This window comes from Oncorhynchus kisutch, linkage group LG5, assembly GCF_002021735.2.
Source record: "Oncorhynchus kisutch isolate 150728-3 linkage group LG5, Okis_V2, whole genome shotgun sequence".
Classification (NCBI taxonomy): Eukaryota; Metazoa; Chordata; class Actinopteri; order Salmoniformes; family Salmonidae; genus Oncorhynchus; species Oncorhynchus kisutch.
Genome location: NC_034178.2, coordinates 7734359 through 7755820, shown reverse-complemented (window position 1 = coordinate 7755820; position 21462 = coordinate 7734359). Strand labels below are relative to the sequence as shown.

At 42.0% G+C, this 21462-nt stretch overlaps 2 protein-coding genes across 3 annotated transcripts; both read left to right on the top strand.

The window, feature by feature from the left end:
• Nucleotides 1-9114: 9114 nt before the first annotated feature.
• On the top strand, nt 9115-21034 carry LOC109890599 (ras-related protein Rab-9A). 2 transcript variants are annotated; one of them, XM_020482545.2, is made up of 4 exons: nt 9115-9227; nt 13587-13747; nt 15800-15837; nt 16387-21034. In XM_020482545.2, exon 4 carries the CDS (start codon nt 16469-16471, stop codon nt 17072-17074), a length of 606 nt encoding a protein of 201 aa, XP_020338134.1. In that variant the 5' UTR covers nt 9115-9227; nt 13587-13747; nt 15800-15837; nt 16387-16468; the 3' UTR covers nt 17075-21034. The 2 variants fall into 2 exon arrangements, with proteins under 2 accessions (XP_020338134.1, XP_031680199.1); XM_031824339.1 differs by lacking the exon at nt 9115-9227 and adding an exon at nt 11999-12520.
• On the top strand, nt 9145-10924 carry tceanc (transcription elongation factor A N-terminal and central domain containing). Its single transcript, XM_020482543.2, has 2 exons — nt 9145-9261; nt 9582-10924. Exons 1-2 carry the CDS (start codon nt 9225-9227, stop codon nt 10736-10738), a joined length of 1194 nt encoding a protein of 397 aa, XP_020338132.1. The 5' UTR covers nt 9145-9224; the 3' UTR covers nt 10739-10924.
• Nucleotides 21035-21462: the final 428 nt, after the last annotated feature.

The following is a 21462-nucleotide window of genomic DNA, read 5'->3' as shown; positions in this document are numbered from 1 at the left end:
AAGACAATGAATGTCAGGAATTGTGAAAAACTGAGTTTAAATGTATTTGGCTTAGGTGTATGTAAACTTCCGACTGTATGTACATACATACATTTCCATTTTTCTCTGCCCCACGGGCTTGGACCTGGGGCTTTGGCCCCTGCCTTAATCAGGCCCTGCTCATATGATCTGCCTCGTCTAACTAGTTTATATGCAGGCTACTATAGACATTTCTCCTTAAACATGAGATGTTGATTTCTCACTTGATCATCTCAGTTCCTGTTTGGCAATGAGGTGAGGTTGCATGTGAAATGTTCACAGGGAAGTGAGTGAGAGAGGCTTCTCTAAATGAAACTTGTCACTTCTACACGATTCCCTTGAAATTAGCAAAGTGACAGACAACTGATGGTTGTGCTAATGAGGGGAGTGAACAGAGAGATCAGAGATCAGACAAAACTTAATAACTGGCTCTGGTGTTTACAGTTCCAGACACTGATCTCAGTCCATAGATATGCAAGAGAAGTGAGGATTGGTACAGTGGGCCTACATCCTACCAATACTGTACATCCAACCAATTGTCCCATCTACTCAAAACCAACCCCAACAACATGTCTGATTGTCTAAGTTGAACACGTGTTCTTTCTGTTTACTAGTCCTTTTTGGAGACGGATGGCCTTAACACTGGGTCAGAGGTTAAGTATCTATACTTTTGTGAAAGAGCTTGAAGAGGTTACTGGTTGTAGAGGGTGAGACGTGAAGTGTCTTTGTATGTCCTCCTGAGTTGTTTTATAACCCCAGAGGGCTAAACTCCCCTTAACACACACACACACACACACACACACACACACACACACACACACACACCAGCTGTGTTTGGTAGGCCTGCAGGAGTGGAACATCTTTGAGGGTCGTTCCTCAAGACACTGAGGGAAGAGAGAGTGAGAGGGCTCTCCTCTTTGTTTATGCCTTTGCCACATGAGCAAGCAGGAATATAATGTGCTCATAGTGGCTAGGAGGTGTGTGTGCGGATGGAGTTGCATTGAAGACAAGCCAAACAACTTCCCCGCGACATACCCACGAAACAAAGCTCCTCCCTACTACACACATACTATAGCCCAATTGACGATTGACCCAAGAAGCTACATCAAAAACTGAAGAACCAGTCCAACTGAACGCACTCTCCCCACCTTCTGTTTCTCCCTCTCTCTCATTCTCCCTTTTCTCTCCCTTCATACTCACTCCCCTTGTTTTTCAAAACACTCTTTTACCCCCTCCCTATCCACTATCTTTCTTCTCTTATTTCACTGTGCCCGCCCTGTTAAGTCACGTGACTGTCTACTGTTTTTTCCTTTCTTCTTCTTGCATGTTTGTCTATCATGGATCTGCCTGTGGAGGAGAGGAGAGGGGGAGAGGAGGGGCGCTGGGAGTATAACAGGGGCCTAAGGAATGCACAGTTGGGAAATCTGCAGGGGAGGAAGTGGAGGAGGGCTGGGGGTGCTGAGAGATGGAGGGAGGGGGCAGTTGAGTAGCGTCCTACACACACCACAGGCCAAAGAATCCTCACTGTGGGATATCTGGTTTTCATGCGAAATCAGGCAATGTAAATCATTACCATAAAAGACAAGGGGTGGGGGGGCAAAACAGACAGCAGTACAGTACATTCAGTCTTTGTCCTGTCCTCTTGGGAAAAGTAATATACTGTATATATAGTTCCAGTCAAAAGTTTGGACACACCTACTCATTCAAGGGGCTTTCTTTATTTTTACTATTTTACATTGTAGAATAATAGTGAAGACATCAAAACTATGGAATAACACATAGGGAATCATGTAGTAACCAAAGGTTTTAATCAAATCAAAATATATTTTAGATTCTTCGAAGTAGCCACCCTTTGACAGCTTTGCACACTCTTGGCATTCTTTCAAATAGCTTCACCTGGAATGCTTTTCCAACAGTCTTGAAGGAGTTCCCACATATGCTGAGCACTTGTTGGCTGCTTTTCCTTCACTCTGCGGTCCAACTTATCCCAAACCATCTCAATTGGGGTAAGATCGGGTGATTGTGGAGGCCTGGTCATCTGATGAAGCACTACATCACTCTCCTTCATGGTCAAATAGTCCTTACACAGCCTGGAGGTGTGTTGGGTCATTGCCTGTTGAAAAAACACACGATAATGCTGTGGTGGCCATGCTGTGCCTTGAATTCTAAATAAATCACAGACAGTGTCACCAGCAAAGCACCCCCAAACCATCACACCTTCTCCTCCATGCTTCATGGTGGGAACCACACATGCGGAGGTCATACGTTCACCTACTCTGCGAATCACGAAGACACAAAAAATGTCACATTTGAACCCCTCAGATCAAAGGACAGTTTTCCCACCCGTCTAATGTCCATTGCTTGTGTTTCTTGGGCCAAACAAGTCTCTTCTTCTTATTGGTGTCCTTTAATAGTGGTTTCTTTGCAGGAATTCGACCATGAAGGCCTGATTCACGCAGTCTCCTCTGAACAGTTGATGTTGAGATGAACGCTGAACTCTGTGAAGCATTTATTTAGGCTGCAATTTTTGAGGCTGGTAACTAATTAACTTATCCTCTGCAGCAGAGGGAACTCTGGGTCCTCCTTTTCTGTGGTGGTCCTCATGAGAGCCAGTTTCATCTTAGCGCTTGATAGTTTTTAATTATTATTATTATTTTTTACATTTTACCCCTTTTTCTCCCCAATTTCGTGGTATCCAATTGTTTAGTAACTACTATCTTGTCTCATCGCTACAACTCCCGTACGGGCTCGGGAGAGACGAAGGTTGAAAGTCATGCGTCCTCCGATACACAACCCAACCAAGCCGCACTGCTTCTTAACACAGCGCCATCCAGCCCGGAAGCCAGCTCCACCAATGTGTCGGAGGAAACACCGTGGACCTGGTAACCTTGGTTAGCGCGCACTGCGCCCGGCCCGCCACAGGAGTCGCTGGTGCGTGATGAGACAAGGATTTCCCTACCGGCCAAACGCTGCAGTACAGCACCCTTTCCCACTGCGCCACCCGGGAGGCCTGCACTTGATAGTTTTTGCGACTGCACTTGAGGAAACGTTCAAAGTTCTTGACATTTTCCGAATTGACTGACCTTCATGTCTTAAAGTAATGATGGACTGTTGTTTCTCTTTGCTCATTTGAGCTGTCCTTGCCATAATTTGAACTTGGTCTTTTACCAAATAGGGCTATCTTCTGTATACCAACCCTTCCTTTGTCACAACACAACTGATTGGCTCAAACGCATTAAGAAGGAAAGAAATTCCACAAATTAACTTTTAACACACCTGTTAATTGAAATGCATTCCAGGTGACTACCTCATGAAGCTGGTTGAAGGAATGGCAAGTGTGTGCAAAGCTGTCATCAAAGCAATTACTTTAAACAATCTAAAATAAAAATATATTTTGATTTGTTTAACACTTTTTTGGTTACTACATGATTCCATATGTGTTATTTCATAGTTTTGATGTCTTCACTATTACTCAACAATGTAAAACAAATAGTAAAAATTAAGAAAATCCCTTGAATGAGTAGGTGTGTCCAAACTTTTGACTGGTACTGTGTATACAGACAGCTACTTTTCAATCGGTATTTTCTACAGTCGTCATAAACAGCTTCATGCATCGAATGCAAATATAATATTATCCAAGAGCTCCTGCAGAATATTAATTTTGTAACACCTTTATGTGTGCAAATTCTGATATGTTCAAGTACCCTGCCCACAAAAAGTATTTGAAGTCCAAAAAACACACCCATACATATCATGACTATAAAATGTGCTTGCATTCTAAAGTGACTAGAGTAACGGGCCAATTCAAACCATAATACAACAACCATGTTACTTATAGTGGAATAGTTTATGACACACAGGGTGTGACCGTACAAAACAAAGTGCCACTGTCAGACCTCTTATCAGACCATGGTTATCCATCACACCTGTGTACACACAGTTAAATAAGTAAATGTGTTACCACAACTGATAAATTCCTTCTATGTCACACCCTTCCCTTGGAATACATATGAGGCTGGACTTCCTGTACTCTTCAAGTTAGGAGAAGTGAAGGTTGTGTAGTAAGAGTAACGGTTTAGAGCGTTGGACCAGTAACCGAACGGTCGCTGATTCGAATCCCAGAGTCTACTAGGTGAAAAAAATATGTCAATGTGCCCTTGAGCAAGGCACTTAGCCCTAATTGCTCCTATAAGAGTGTCTGCTATATGACTAAAATGTAATGAATGTAAGCGATTGAGTGTGGGAAAAGTATTGATGCAATTTGCAGCAACAGTAGACTGGGTGTCTGTTGAAACAATAAGGGTGCCTGTGGTCTCACTACGGTTGGAGTATGCAAAATAAACATATGCCTGATAGTGTTGGTGAACACAATACACACAGTACCAGTCAGATTCCGCCCCTAAAGCATTTCATTCATACCATATCACAGTGACCATGAATCAACCGTAAACCTCCAGATACATCATATGACGAGCAGGGTCAGGCATTGGAGGCATGACCTTTTTTTTGTACGATATTTTATACATTTCTTCAAACAATATAAAACAAACACACGCAAACAACAGCATACAGACGCATACGAACATCAACGACATCACACCTACTGACACACAAACCCCCCCATCTCCAGCACCCACATCAACCTCTGCCACATGGTCTGAAACTGCGCCATTTTGTTTCTCTCTAACGCCCACGCACTTTCAACATTTAGATAATAAAGCATTTGACCTTTCCATTTTATTAACGATGAAGGATTTGGTTGATTTCCAATTTTGAAGTATACGTTTTTTCAAGATGATTGGCGAGAAAAGTATTATCCAAGCCCTCAGGCATTGGAGTCATTACTAACTTCATTTGCAGGCCCTTTTGGACTTATATGTAGATAGATATCTCTAGGCATTGTGGGAGGACGTGGGCGATTGTGTCTACAAGGACCCTGGTGGGCTGCGGCTTCCCGTGAGACCAATCATCTCTCCGATGTGAGTTCATGGGAAAACAATGTGATGAGTCACCACAGTGGCAAATCGTAAATACACTGTACAGCCGATCCGGTGGACATGTGTTAAAAACCACAGCAGTGGCTGAGCAGAAACATCATCAATTTTTCCTTCCCAGAAAATACCTTACTGTGATCCGAGGCCTACGGTGAGCAGGATGGATCAAAATACGTAATTCAAACAATGTGAGAGTGGCAGAGATAAAAACTTTCGCTAGTAAGTGCAATCCTTCCCATTCACTTGACAATGGAAAGGCAGTAAGCACCTGTATATATGCATCCAGTCAAGGGAGTAATGGAATATGTTAATCAAGCAGCACACTTGAAATGAGTCATAATTTCACCCAGATTTCCCATGGACTGTTTCGATATCGTCATCTGAAATATGGAACATGCTGTAGAGCAGGGGTACTCAACTCTTACACTACGAGGTCCAGAGCCTGCTGGTTTTCTGTTCTACCTGGTAATGAATTGCACACACCTGGTGTCACAGGTACAAATCAGTCCCTGATTAGAGGGGAACAATGAAACAATGCAGTGGAACTTGGCTTTGAGTTCCAGAGTTGAGTTTGAGGGCTGTAAGAGCCTCAATGCAGGTTAATACAAGCGGAAAGCAGACACAGTAGTAATAAATAAATAAAACACACTGTACCAGTTACTGCACAGTCGGAACTAGAAGCACAATTATTTCGCTACACTCACATTAACATCTGCTAACCATGTGTATGTGACCAATGAAATTTGATTTGATTTAACAACAACAAAGTAGTAGGACAGGAGACATCTCTTCTCAGATACTTCTAGATTAAAAACAATAATGTCTCTTATCAGACTAACTGAAACGTCACCCCAGCTCAGACATAACAGTCCATAGTTTAGTCTCGCTGGCTGTTTGTGGAGTCTCATATACTGAGGCATGGGAGTTTGGGGGGGGGGGGGGGGGGTGTCAAACATACAGTAACAGACAGGCGGTCCAATAGTATCCTGAGGTGATGTACTCATGTCTCGTGAGACTCTTTGTTAGTAAACACACAGATGTGTAGAGTTCAGGCTAGGCGAGCAGGGGTGAATCCCATGGGATAACAAAATCTGTCACACACACTAACCCACCCCCTCCCCATCCCTGTTGTCTGTCTGCTCTCAAGGTCACTGTGCGTGCGTTTGTGCGCGTGCTTGTGTGTGTTGGCCGGGATAGTCAGCCTCCCTCTCCCTTCCAGTACACTGTGTTGTCTGCAATACTGACTGAATCCATCTCTCCAGTCTCCCCTAACAGACTGATGCAGAGATGATGCAGTTATAGCACTGCTGTAAGTGAGTCTAATGTGAACTGGCTTAACAGACATCGTGACACATTCATCATAGACACAATCCTTTCACTAAATGTGATTAACAAATAACATAAATCCTTTTCAGAATAAGTGGCATTTAAAAAAAAAGTATGACTACTGTAAGAGTACTTGCAGCAGGGGGAAAATGAAACATTTGTGGGAGGTACCTTGGTGCAGGCAATGGTAATATTTGGGTGTAAGGGATGTGTCTTGTGTCTTGGGGACTGGCCACATTCCTTTTCTACCTGCTCATTCTGTATGAGAATCTTCATACTTTAAAACAAGTTCCCTCCTTATGAGGTGTCAAGCAGAGACATTGGATGTGGTTGTGTGCGATGGAGGAGGGGACAACGTGACAAAGCAGATTACGCCATCACGTCTATCTGATCAAATCAGAAGGCAGAGAGCGCCTCCTTGTGGCCATAACACATCTGAGCGTCATCATCATCATCATCATCATCATCATCACTACGATCTGGTAAAATTCCATTCCCATGTACAAGGAACGCACCGAGTGCAGGGAGGACGGACTGCGGCAGAGGGCCAAGCAAATCATTCAATAAGATCCAAAGGAGCCTGGTGCGAGTTTTTAGGAAGTCCTGTCATTCCTGGTTGCAGTTAGATCAGCACACTGGGGCCAGTCATTGTTGTGGTAGACCTACAGCTGGTTTTCCCCTTGACTAATCAACAGACCAACCTGACTCCACCCATCTCCTTCCCCATATTGTAGCATGATAAGGGTGAGTTTAAAGTGTTCTGAGAATTACGTTTTATTCCCCACTGATCCTTTGTATTTAAAAAATATACATTCATACACAACCTCTGTATACCTGTCTACCTGCTGTAAACAGTACAAAAGGCCTAAACATATAGGAGTGGCAAGATTTTGTGAGAAGATTATGAGTATTGTAACTATCACCTGCAAGTAGGCTTTCAGAGAAAAGGTGAAACTCTCCCTTAGTTTATTGAAAAGGTCACCTTGTATTCATCAAATTAAAAATAGAGCTAAATCCCCACAACACAAGAGCTCACTATACCAATGACATGTTCCCAATACCTTTAGTCTGCTTACCTTCTCTGGCCAATGGGTGTAGCGCTAGAGCAGGGATTCCCAAATTTGGTCCTGGGGCACCCCCTTGGGGCACCTTTCGGTTTTGCCCTAGCACTACACAGTTGATTCAAATAACCAACTCATCATCAAGTTTTTAATATTTGAATTAACTGTGTAGTGCTATGGCCAAAACCAAAACGTGCACCCAGGGAGGGCCCCAGGACCGAGTTTGGGAATCCCTGCTCTAGAGCATAACTGCATGAATATAAAAAATCTATTTTTCTTCAATGCAAACGACGATGTCGTGGCAAAACACTGCCAAATGTTGAAGTCAGTAGGTTTTTGTTATTTTTATTGATTTATTATACTATTTTCGTTTTTGTTCTTTTATATTTTTTTGAAGTCAGTGTTTACATACAACCCATTCTCTGTTAACGGACTAAATGCATTGTGCACAGCTGCTTATGTAATATAGACCAGGTAAGTTATACCATTAAACACACTGCCCATGCAATAATAAAGGTTAAATCAAATCAAATAAATAACAATTATAACATTTGAATAATATAATATATGCCACCTTCACACAGTCAGTGTGTAAAACTTTATCCTGGATAACTTAACAAGATAAATGTTTGTGTTGCATTTGTATTGGCAGAGAAATACTGGTAGGTCTATAGTTAGAGCAGTAGGCCTTACTAAGGTGTGACATCGTACAGGTTTAAGTAATTAATTTTAATGCCACACAAACATTTACCTTCCTTCTTTATGTCATACCAAACAGAGTATAGCTCAAATCCTATTCATCTATCACCGATCCTCATGCCTATTCTACTTTAGCCATTCTACCATTTGCTTAGCGGCAAACTTGCTAGCTACAATTTCACAACCCAGATGGCATGTGCCCATTTCCACAGTTCTCCCTCAACTTGCTAACTTTATTACATAACATGAAGTTATTCCATTTCACAACTGACAGACTTGCCTCCTCTTGCTTGTAAACTTCCTTTTCTTAGCTTTCATCCATTGGCTGCATTGCAGAAAAAGTAACTGGTTTTAGCACTATTGCTTGAGAGCATGCTCCAACATGTCATCTACTGGCCATGAACAACTCCACAACAAAGCAACAAACACTATTATGGCTGACCAAGGTGTGACCTCAAAATAATACTTTAAAACAATGTGATATGGGTAGATATGGCTTTATTTATATACTATGAATTATTATTATTTATTTTCTACCTAATACATTTTTCAACCTAGCCTACAATATATTTTCTATAATGGAAATGTAAACGTACATGGCAAAATGTCACATGGACATTATTACAATCAAAGATGTTCTATTATATTGACAAGATAGTCGAGAGAACGCTCTAACAATGGAAATGTTCCTCAGACATGGAAGCAGGCGGGAGGAGTCACGATCAGGTGGGACCATTCTAGCCAATGAGAGGGCAGATACACGCGTGTGACCAGGCAAAACTCAAATATAAAATTTTTGTTTTTTTGCCGAAATTCCATGTGCGTCCACTTATATCAATACATTCGTAACAAAATAACAATTACGAAACTTATATTCGATCAATTAAGATTCACGTAGCAAATTATATATTAATTATTTTTGTTTTAGCAAATTCAACACTCTCATTGACCTCCATACAAAAATGTCTCACTTCACGCATTATTTTCGTAGACAGATTTTGGGCGGAGTAAATCCTCTCGCGTCGCCTCTTTCTCTGTGCTACAATGTTGCAACAAGTGACAGTTGGACACCGCAAAACAAAACAAATATGGCGGCTGACGGCTCAAGAACTGCAATTCGATTCGAATGGTAGGCTGCGCTGTAATTTTCGAACCGAAAAGGGGTATGAATAACGTTTAGTGCTTTTAAATTATATTTGGTGTGATAGAATTTAGCTAACATGTTGCATCAAAGCTTCCGTTTCCCAACATACATTTTAGTGTAGCCCGCCCTGAAGTGCATTAGCTGCATTTTAGAATCTGGTTTCAAAATTATGTTCAAATGTGTCTGCCACACTTCAAAGCATTGCATAAAAAGTTGTATTAACTGCAGAAATGTTTGTAGGCCCAAGGGTTTCGGTTGACAATATCAAACAAAATGTCATGACCCTACAAAATATGTAGCCTAAATGGCAATTACATATCAATGTCTTTCTCCCGCCAGTCTCTAAGAATATGACCACCATGGACACAAAACAGATCACTCATCATGCTCTTCAAATGGACAAATTTAACAGGGCAGGTAACTATGGCAACATTATGCCTCTCCTGACCACCCTTGATAATGCCTGTGTGACTTGTGAGCAGCTGCAAGGCACAGACATTGTCAGGGTCCTTTACAGACTCCTCAAAACCTGCTCAGACAATTCAGTGAAAAAAACAGCCAAGCACCTGTTGTCAAAATGGAAGAAACTCTACAGTCACCCCTATCATATCTCAAAGGAGAATGGAAGTGAAGAAGAATTCACTGTCATTGGAGAGAGTATGCTGGCTGATGAAGCGTGTCTGGCAGACAAAGGTGGCCTAGCTGCTGGTGATGCTAGTAAACCAGTGGAGTTGGGTGTGTCTTGTGAACATGTGGTTTTCCATACTGGGTCAGAGGACAGAACACTCAAAAATGAGACCAAGTGTGGGAGAGCTAAGGGAGAAGGGTTGTCATCGTGGCAGGCAGCTGGTGATTCGTCTTCGGGGTCAATTTTGCCCACCCTCTCAAAGCAGTCAGAACCTCCTACCACCACTTCCCTGGATACCCCTCCCCTCTGTAAGGATTCCTCTGATTCGGGTTTGAGGACAAAGTGCATCCAGCTTCTCCATGGTGCCCTCGATCCAGAAACTTCCAAGGAAGCAGAGGGGAAGACTGCAGATCTGGCCCGCGTCATAGAGGTGCACATCCACGCGCTGCACCGTGCAAACCAGGCCAAATACAAGGCCTGCATCAGGAGTAAAGTGGCCAACCTAAGGAACCCCAAAAACGGCCACCTTCGGTGTGGTCTCCTGGGCGGCAGCCTGGGGCCGGAAGTCTTCGCTGGGATGTCTTTGGAGGAGATGGCCAACGAGGAGCTCCAGCGGCTGAGGGAGGAGTACTCATCGCAGGGGGTGAGTGAGAGGCAGCTACCCCAGGGGGTGGAGGGGACGCCCACCCAGAAGCTGCGGTGCAGGCGGTGCGAGGGGTCGGACTGCAGAGTGACGCAGGTGTCCCGGAGCACTCTGTTTCTGCCGGCGTGGGTCCGCCAGGCCACCGCAGACCAGGATGCCATGACCTTTGTGACCTGTAGCAGGTGTGGGGAGCAGTGGTACCACAGCGGCTGGGTGTGCCTCTGATAGGCCATCCTCACCACACTACATGTAAAATGCCTGCTTTGTTTTTGTCGAGATTCTGTTGAAATGGCTTTACCCTATCAAACTGAATAATGTAATGTTTTAATCACAGAAATAAAGGTACATTTTACCACATGATTATGCATTACATTGTCATTAAACTTTCTGCGCTACATTTTGTAATACAAATGTGGTTCTCTTTCTTTGACAATTTATTTCTCAATCTGGCATTAATAGGTACTGTGTGTTTAGCATGGGGTCTTTCTGTGTGTGAGAACAGAAGATGTTGACATTTCTGTTGAGCTGCAGATTAAGACCCATGTGGCCTTCCTGTGGCCACGTGACCCTGTGAGCAGCACAAGGAACATGTGACCCATTAATCAGCCCAAGATACAGCTCTGGCAGGGTCATGTCTAGAAGGGATACAGTTTATGTCAAAAGTAGATTTTTACTTTAGCTAACCCTTTTCCTGACCTAAACTTAATTATCCTAACCTGCTATGTTAATTCTCCTAACCTGCTGTGTAAATTCTCCTAACCTGCTACGAAAAGTCAATTTTGAGATAAGCTTTATCCCATCTAGACAAAACCCTCCGGCCTGAGGTTTGCTGATCTCCCATGATCCCTCACTTTCTAGCCCACAGCCAGTGCTAATGACTCAGGATCCCATCATTGTGATGACAGTGAAGTCTTAGAATTCCAGAAAGATCCATGCTAGTTGGACAAAGTTGGCTAAATGAGCTATTCTCTGTAGGCAGGGATAGTGGTTCGAGAATATATGGAATGGTAGCAGTATTTTGTTTTACATAAGATTAGAATAAATGGTTATATTGTTAAAGAATCAAATAAAATAAAAATGTATTTGTCACATACACATGGTTAGCAGATGTTAATGTGAGTGTAGAGAAATGCTTGTGCTTCTAGTTCCGACAATGCAGTAATAACCAACAAGTAATCTAACCTAACAATTCCACAACTACTACCTTATACACACAAGTGTAAAGGGATAAAGAATATGTACATAAAGATATATGAATGAGTGATGGTACAGAACGGCATAGGCAAGATGCAGTAGATGGTATAGAGTACAGCATATACATATAAGATGAGTAATGTAGGGTATATAAACATAAAGTGGCATTGTTTAAAGTGCTAGTGATACATTTTTACATCAATTTCCATCAATTAATATACCCATTATATTAATTAATGTTAAAGTTATATTAAATGGGTATATATTTCATTGAAATGGCCATTGAACAGTAGGAATTATTGTATATGATTTGTTCTCATCAGTGTTTTTGTAATGTGTCTGTACATTAGAGATATCTGTATCGGAGTCATTGGAGATAACATTCTGTTTTATCAACTGAATTAAGTTTGTGTTTCACTATCAGTATGTCATGTGTATTTTCAAGGAGTGTCTTTTCCAAAGTCCATGCAGTTCCCTATCTTATTGATAGTCTCCCTGTTTATAGCCTTTAACTTTTCAATCATTGTCTGGCGACTTTCTTTCTTTGAGAGACACACACATGCATGCTCAGGCAGTATGTGTGTAATGCACATGGTGGTACTTACAAACATAGACACACCTTTACAATCATTCACATTCACACTGTTTAATATATTGTGTGTGCAGGCTTTTCTGCCCAGTCCCACACTGATAATATTACAATAGATAAACGTTATCAAGTGGAAAGTCCACATTCTCATATCTTTCAAAGAGCATACTATTGCTGATACTGTACATTGAGGTACAGCAGAATGAAATGTAGGGGAGAGTGGGGTAAGTTGAGCCACCCTTGTTTCTAGGCAAACTATACACAAAATGTATATTTTTACCAAATATTTAGGGATAGGCCATCCTTTCATGGAGTCTGTTAAGGAAGAAACCACATGGAAAAAGTGGCAGGCAAAAAAAAACAGATTTTCACCAAGTTATAGGAATTTGTGTTAGAGGTTTCATGATTCTTGTATCTAAACCAAAGTAGATCATTTTAAGATTGTTCTATACATCAGTTGGGGTCAATATGAGGTCCTAAACCTAGCATGAAATTGCATCCTTGTAGCTGTGTGGGCTAAAATGGTCAAATGTTTGCCTTGGGGTAAGTTGAGTAAATTGAAGTGTTTTGTTCCCAGGCGTAATGCAAGGCATTATCGCTGGCATATGAGATAACAACAGGGCCTGGTCTGTTAAAAGTGTCAAATAATAATAATTGTTTGTTAGGTGTTGAGCCTGTGTTAAAATATGCTTAAAATATAAAAATTATTCTGTTGAATTGTGTTTGGGAAATAAATATAGACATGGTTTTAAACATTTGTATGCGGCTTAATTTACCTTCTCCCGGGGCTCAACTTACCCCATACTACAATTTATCTTCTTAAAATCTGATTTTAAACCAAACCCTAACCTTAACTACACCGCTAACGTTATGCTTAACCTAAATTAATATTTAGACTTTTGTGGCCAATTCTGACTTTGTGGTTGTGCTTTCAACCCGTATTCTTGTCACAACGGGGCTTGGCTATCCTTGACAAAGTGCAGTGTTTGAGTGATTGACTGTGTCATCGACTAAAATATTGCTATAACATATGTTGTAATTAAAAAACTATCCATTGCATTGTAAGATCTGACATGTGTATACAACTCCTGGGCAGAGGAAAGCGCCCATTGTATAGAACGTTACAGTAACGTCATTACAATATTGCCAGAGATGTTTTGTATGGGCATTGCAATGGCCACATTCAAATGCCATGACGCATCAGTGTTTAGAATGTCAATTTTCTGCTATACTTTTTCAGTAGTAAAAGCACCATTACACACACATTAATAGCTTCCTTTATCCATTTAGCACACAGTAGGCGTGACAAACGATCGGTCATATGAGCGTCAGTAGCGCTCGAGCAGTCCTGCCCAGTAGCGCCAAGTCACCGGGAAACCTCGGCCGCTCGTGAGGATTTTGCAAAGGGATGGAGCGGTATGGCGACGCCGACGTACATTATAAACATCAAGGTACAGTTGCAAACAATTGATACTTTTCGTAGTTAGATATTTCAGACTTTCACATTTAATGGAAATTCTATTTGTTTACCAGTTAGCCTAGCCAGCTACATGAAGCCAGCTGATGTTTAGGCTTCGCGCATGATCTCACAGACTACGTGGTTCATGGCAAGCGAGCAGTTCGAGACAACTGGGAACTGAAAAAAGAACGAGGTCAAATCAGTCAGTGATCTTCAGGTCGGAATGTCGGAGCTCTAAGAAAGATGCCCAAGTCTCCGAATTATAATTCCGAGTTGCATGACCGTTCAAACGATTTTGTTCTCCAGTCAGAGCTCGTTTTTACCTAGTTGTCTTGAACGCATTGAAGTCAAGGATGTCCGAGTTCCCAGTTGTTTTTGAACGCGTATATTCATTAGCAGTCTTTATTCCTAATGTTTGTTTGTTATTTAGACCGTGGGAGTCCGCTATACTTACTCCATATGACAGTCTTGTTGTGTACCTGCTAATCAGCCTACTACCAAAGCAAGTTTGTTTCCAATAGCCTATACCGTCACATAGCTATAGCCTACGTCCCTTTTCAGATCATCGCGATGGATATGTGTTCACTTTTATCTAAGTGTGTCATCAAACAAACAAAGCACAAACATTCCAAGCTTCTGCGCATGTTCTGTCCAACCAAGTACTCTGTTGGCTAGTGATGGAAGTTATGCTGGGGATAGGACCAGAGTGCCTTGTTCTACAAATCTATGGTACGATATTTGAATAGGGCTCTTTGTTGAATAGATAGAGCATTACCATAGTTATAAAGTTTTTTTTTTTTAAATACCATTGATTACAATGCTGATAATGCTCAATTTTTTATTTATTTAATTCGAACCTGAACAGTAGGCCTACTTCTCCTTTAAATCTTGTGACTGGTGAGAGCCAGTGCTGATATGGGCACATGACTCTCTCTCTCTCTCTGTCTCTCTCTCTCTCTGTCTCTCTCTCTCTCTGTCTCTCTCTCTGTCTGTCTCTCTCTCTGTCTCTGTCTCTCTCTCTCTCTCTCTCTCTGTCTCTCTCTCTCTCTCTCTCTCTCTCTCTCTCTCTGTCTCTCTCTCTGTCTCTCTCTCTCTCTGTGTATGGTGTGTTTTTCTGTGAACCACAGCTGCAGAAAGGCAGCATAACAAAGGTGCAGTCAGTCAGTGTCCTCCCTTGTCCAGATATATTCCGGCACATTAATTTCACTGTAGTTGGCTGAGGCAGCTAACAATAGGCAGAGTCTTTAACCAATTTGACGAAAAAGATGTGGGTCTGTTACCTATGTCTCTGACCTATTTGGGCTGATTAGCCCATTTCACTACCCTTTTGGATGTTATTATATCATTATGGAAATGGATAGAGGGCTAGAGAAGATTTCTTAAGTAGTTAACTCCATTGACTAAAGGTCAGTGGTGCAAGTCATTTCAATTTAACGGCACATTGTTTGTCACAGTATTTGTGGCTGCTGAACACTACCTCAATCAGAGACAAGGCATTGATCGATTATGTGATGGAGAGGCATTGAGGTGGTGATAAGCTCATATTTCTCTACTCATTCTAACCCCTTCATCACCAACCAGATAACAGTTGGAGCCCCGTTAAAATCGTCACTCTGGTCTCACAGGGATGTTAGGAATTGGATGATTGGATTTTCTATTTCTTCTCTTAAAAAAAAAAAAACTTGAAATATAATTAATAGAATTGCAAGTGGGTTGACCCACCTGGTCTCTTGGACTAATTGGGGTCTTTGTTTGTTAAAGGATAACATTCGTCTTTACTTTCTCAGCAGCCTGCAATGTTAGTCATTGCTTAACCCTTCAGTGTGTTACTGTATTAATAACCAAGGCCTACAACAACCTGGAATTTTAATACCCATACCAGACATCCGTCAGACTAATAGAGTTGAAATAAACGACATTCACTCTAATTACAGGAATTTAAAGTCCTCATTAAATGCACGTCATGGAATCCTTTGACATGTTCACATAGTTCATCATCGTCATGGTATTAACCTAACATCATACCTTCTGTTTTTTCTAACAGGTGCTGAATTAGGCTATGGTTTGCCCTGATACATAACGGTAAGAAATGACGTGTTAAGAATGTATTACTGTCACTGTCTCTTGTGTCCTTACACAATGTTTTCTATACTCTACTGTGCTGCTGTATTGTAGTAGACTAAGCTCATTTTTAGGCCTAGTTTAGGCCTAGGTCTGCTGTACTGTGCAGTCGGCCAAACTCACCCCACGTGTTTAATGCATCATGTCTGCTCTGAAGCCAAGCATTATGCAGACAAAACGTTTTTGTGGTGTGTGGCCTGTGGCCACAGCTTTGCTCATGTGATTCTCTAAGAGATGGTCACCTGATCATTGTCCATGTGACACATGCTGAGAATATTACAACTCCTACAACAGTTAATGTCGGCAGGAAAATGTTACGTCTTCATTGGTTAAGATATCAACTACTAGACTGTATAACATTGTGACTGATTTGAATTTAGCTGACTACAGATGAGGTTGTTAGTCTGTGTTTGTTAATCTGTGTCACATGTTGTTTTCTTTTCTGACTGTTAACAGAGCAATCAATCAGTTGATTGATTAAACTGAATGACTATGTCATCTATTTGTCAGGTAACAGCAGCGCTTCCCAGACCATTCCCCCCCCCCCCCCCCCAGCCAGCTACTCCACCAACCCTTCAGCCCAGGCCCAGCCATGACAGCCAAGTCGTCCCTGCTCAAGGTGATCCTCCTTGGGGACGGAGGCGTGGGCAAGTCCTCCCTTATGAACCGCTACGTCACCAACAAGTTTGACACGCATCTCTTCCACACCATTGGCGTGGAGTTCCTAAACAAGGAGCTGGAGGTGGACGGGCGCACCGTGACGCTCCAAATCTGGGACACGGCGGGCCAGGAGCGCTTCCGCTCACTCCGGACACCTTTTTACCGTGGCTCCGACTGTTGTCTCCTGACCTTCAGCGTAGATGACAACCAGAGCTTCCACAATCTCAACAACTGGAAGAAGGAGTTTGCCTACTACGCTGATGTCAAGGAACCTGAGAAGTTCCCATTCGTGATCCTGGGTAATAAGTTGGATGTGCCAGAGAGGCAGGTTTCGGGCGAGGACGCCCGCCAGTGGTGCCGCGACAATGGCGGCCACCCGTACTTTGAGACGAGCGCCAAGGACTCGACCAACGTGGCGGCGGCGTTTGAGGAGGCGGTGAGGAGGGTGCTGGCGCAGGAGGAAAGGGGGGAGCACCTCATCCCGACGGACACAGTGGACCTGCACAGGAAGCCACGCTCTGGCACCTCCTGCTGCTGAGGAGATGTAGGGTTGATTACCTTTATTTGACTCTTAAAGGCCAAATGCAGCTGTTTATCTCAATTTGAAATGGGCAAATATAGCTTTTTAGCAAAAAAACTATTTCTCAAGCAAGAATTTTGCTAAGATGGTGAAAACTAGCTGTTTATTGGAAGAGAGGTTTGGAACAGTTTTTGTTATTGGTATATTAACCAGTCTACCGAACAGTGATGTCACCATTGAAAGCTGAAACTCCCGTCCATGCAAACCTGCTGATTATAATGTCCTGTGTAGATTGTATTTTCAACCACCAACTATCAGGAAATAAACTGATCACATTTTTTCACAATTTTACAGTGTTTGTTTCATCAGCTGTTTATTACAATATGGTATGAAACACAGGAAAATTAGAATTTTGACTGCACTGGGCCTTCAAAGAGACAGTAGGGGCATATTTGAACTTCTGCTGCCCAACTCTGGCCGTAACTTGTGAGTTCTGATGATGCCAACGGCCACTTGGTTCAAGTTCTCTTTTTTAACTGTGGTTAATGCTTTCGTTCTGCTCTGTGCTCCTCCCTTGGTTTACCTGACTGCATGTGCACGCAGACACACAGCCTGTTCATGGCATTATACACACCCAACCCACTTAGGCTATATAAGTTTTATCATACACAGGAGTGCTCATAGTTGGGCCTGCTATTTGACATTCCTTTGCGCTGGCGAGTATGTTTTATCAGTGACTACTACGATCAAGAGATTACTTTGTTCTGCGCTTGTCCTCCAGCAATCAAGTAATGACTAAATATTTACATTTTTAGTCATAGCAGACACCCTTATCCAGAGCAACTTACAGTAGTGAGTTGCCTCTCTGGCACTTTTTCATAGTGGTCCCCCGTGGGAATCAAATTCACAACACTGCCGTTGCAAGCACCCTGCTCTACCAATTGAGCCACATGGGGAAATACTACATTGTCATCCCATCTATTAAATGGGCTGAATGTGCCAAATGTATATTAATATTGTTGATTGTTTAAAATAATCGTATTTTGTATTAACGTTAGTGGTGGTAGTCAGTACACAGACTGACTGAACTACAGTATGTGTTGGGGGGAAAACCAGAGGGTTGTGTCCAGTCTACATCATTGTACAAATGGAAAGAAAATTTCAGTCAAACCCATTTCTCTGATTATTCTCACTTGATGGGCTGATTTTAGATTTTAAACCCACTCAACCCAGCCATGCAAATTTTGGCTGTGTGAATTCGCAAGCCGTTCATTGGCTGGATTGCGTGCTCTATAGAGACCAACGTATGTCCAGCCTTCATAATGACCAAAATAGCTTTAACATGTTTAATCTCATCCAATTTCCAGATAAACTGTCAAAAGCCTTTTTATAGCCATGTTAATGTGTGTTCGTTAGGAATGTCAGGGCACTGAAGCATGTAGATTGGTCTTTTAGCTACAAAAACAATAGCTTTAATTTATTTAAATGTGTTTACAGTCACTCACTACGCGAACTAGTGCACCTGATGCCTCAGGACGTAAGTGCATTAGCTAGCCTAACTGTTTTCGGAGAGTTTGGAAATGAGAGGCTTTTTAATGTTATGTTGCCTGGACCTGGACTAACCATTTTGGAATTGAGCAGCAAATCCCGGGCCATTGCACCACAATTTATTATAGTAGGCTATAGGCTGACTTGTGCCATCATGAGTTCTGTGTACTATAGCCCCAAGGAAACCAGTCGTAAATGCATACCAGTTGTTTCTATGTTTTGCTGTAAAACGAGACCAACCATGACACACTAAAAACTGTAGGCCTATTGTACTTTTTTATGTAAAAAAAATATTGTTGGTTATTTGTCAAAAGACCCCCAATAACAGTGATGTTACCAGTATTCAAATGCGAACCAGTAATTTCTACAGCAGGGTTCCCCAATTGGTAGCCCACGGCACACCAAGTTTTCTGAGCATATACAGTACCAGTCAAAGGTTTGGAGACACCTACTCATTCAAGGGTTTCTCTTTATTTTCTACATTGTAGAATAATAGTGAAGACATCAAAACGATGAAATAACACATATGGAATCATGCAGTAACCAAAAAAGTGTTTAATAAATCAAAATATATTTGAGGTTCTTCAAAGTAGGCACCCTTTGCCTCGATGACAACTTTGGACACTTGGCATTCTCTCAACCACCTTTCCAACAGTCTTGAAGGAGTTCCCACATATGCTGAGCACATGTTGGCTGCTTTTCCTTCACTCTGTAGTCCAACTAGATCATCCGTTCACCTACTCTGCGTCTCACAAAGACACAGTGTTTGGAACCAAAAATCTAAAATTTGGACTCATCAGACATATTTCCACCGGTCTAATGTCCATTGCTCATGTTTCTTGGCCCATGCAAGTCTCTTCTGATTGTCCTTTAGTAGTGGTTTCTTTATAGCAATTTGACCATGAAGGCCTGATTCACACCATCTCCTCTGAACAGTTGATGTTGAGATGTGTCTGTTATTTGAACTTTGAAGCATTTATTTGGGCTGCAATTTCTGAGGCTGGTAACTCTAATCAAATTTCAAATCAAATGTATTTATATAGCCCTTCGTACATCAGCTGATATCTCAAAGTGCTGTACAGAAACCCAGCCTAAAACCCCAAACAGCAAGCAATGCAGGTGTAGAAGCACGGTGGCTAGGAAAAACTCCCTAGAAAGGCCAAAACCTAGGAAGAAACCTAGAGAGGAACCAGGCTATGTGGGGTGGCCAGTCCTCTTCTGGCTGGGCCGAGTGGAGATTATAACAGAACATGGCCAAGATGTTCAAATGTTCATAAATGACCAGCATGGTCGTATAATAATAAGGCAGAACAGTTGAAACTGGAGCAGCAGCACAGTCAGATGGACTGGGGACAGCAAGGAGTCATCATGTCAGGTAGTCCTGGGGCATGGTCCTAGGGCTCAGGTCCTCCGAGAGAGAAAAAAAAAAGAGAATTAGAGAGAGCATATGTGGGGTGGCCAGTCCTAATGAACTTATCCTCTGCAGCAGAGGTAACTCTGGGTCTTCCCTTCCTGTGGCAGTCCTCATGAGAGCCAGTGCTTGATGGTTTTTGCGACTGCACTTGAAGAAACTTTCAAAGTTCTTGAAATTTTACAGATTGACTGACCTTCATGTCTTAAAGTAATGATGGACTGTTTCTCTTTGCTTATTTGATCTGTGAAGATTCCACAATATGGACTGGGTCTTTTACTAAATAGGGTTATCTTCTGTATACCATCCCTACCTTGTCAAAACACAACTGACTGGCTCAAATGTATTAAGGAAAGAAATTCCACAAATTAACTTTTCACAAGTCTTAATTGAATTGCATTCCGTGTGACTACCTCATGAAGCTGGTTGAGGGAATGCCAAGAGTGTGCAAAGCTGTCAGAGGCAAAGGGTGGCTACTTTGAACAATCTAAAATATATTTGGATTTGTTTAACACTTTTTTTGTTTACATGATTCCATGTGATATTTCATAGTTTGGTGTCTTCACTATTATTCTAGGATGTAAAAAATAATGAAACTTTGAATGAGTAGGTGTCTCAACTTTTGACCGATACTGTGTATAATATATGTATAGTTATTGTTTTATTGTTGCATGTAAGACTGTAAAAACACTGGCAAATCAGCTCCAAGTGATTTTTATTTTATAAGTCTTCCAAAGTATTCCCACGCATTATAGAAAGATGCATGTAATCGTATACAAATGTAAGCAAGGTTTGAAATGTATGTTTTCGTCAAATATTCGATCTTTGGACTTTGTGGTTAATTTGCAGTCTAAAAATAATTTATTTTCTGGCCCCCTGACCATCCGCTCACGAACAAAAATTGTCCTGTTCCAGTGTCTTGCATTAAAACATGAACCACCCTGAAACACTCAATACGGTCTTAAAATGTATGTTTGTGTGTGTGTGTTGAAATAAAAAGTTGGCCATTTTTTAACCTATGTTGAAGTAATGTGCTCCATCTGTGGAGTGCGTTTGGTCTTCCACTGACCACTACTGTCGGTCAACTGTAGGCCAAATACACTGCTATCCTAATTTGTGCGGACCCCCTTCTTGGGGTGTAGTGGAAAGTTGCCCCTAGATGCAGATCTTGGGTCAGGTATGTATTTCCCCCACTAATGGTTGTGTTTATGATTTGGGGAGGGGGAGTGGATCCTAGATCTGTACCTAGGGGAAACTTCACCGCGGAGCTTTCCTTGGTCTTAATCAATAGCTTTGGACTACCATTTTAGGAATGGAACAATGCTACATTTTTCCACCAGGTGGACTCAGCATCTCACAAAACTCTACAAAGGCAACACCCCAAGGTTGTCCCATCACTGTGGTTGAGGGTGAGCGCTGGGGCACAACATTTTGGAATGTTCAGATG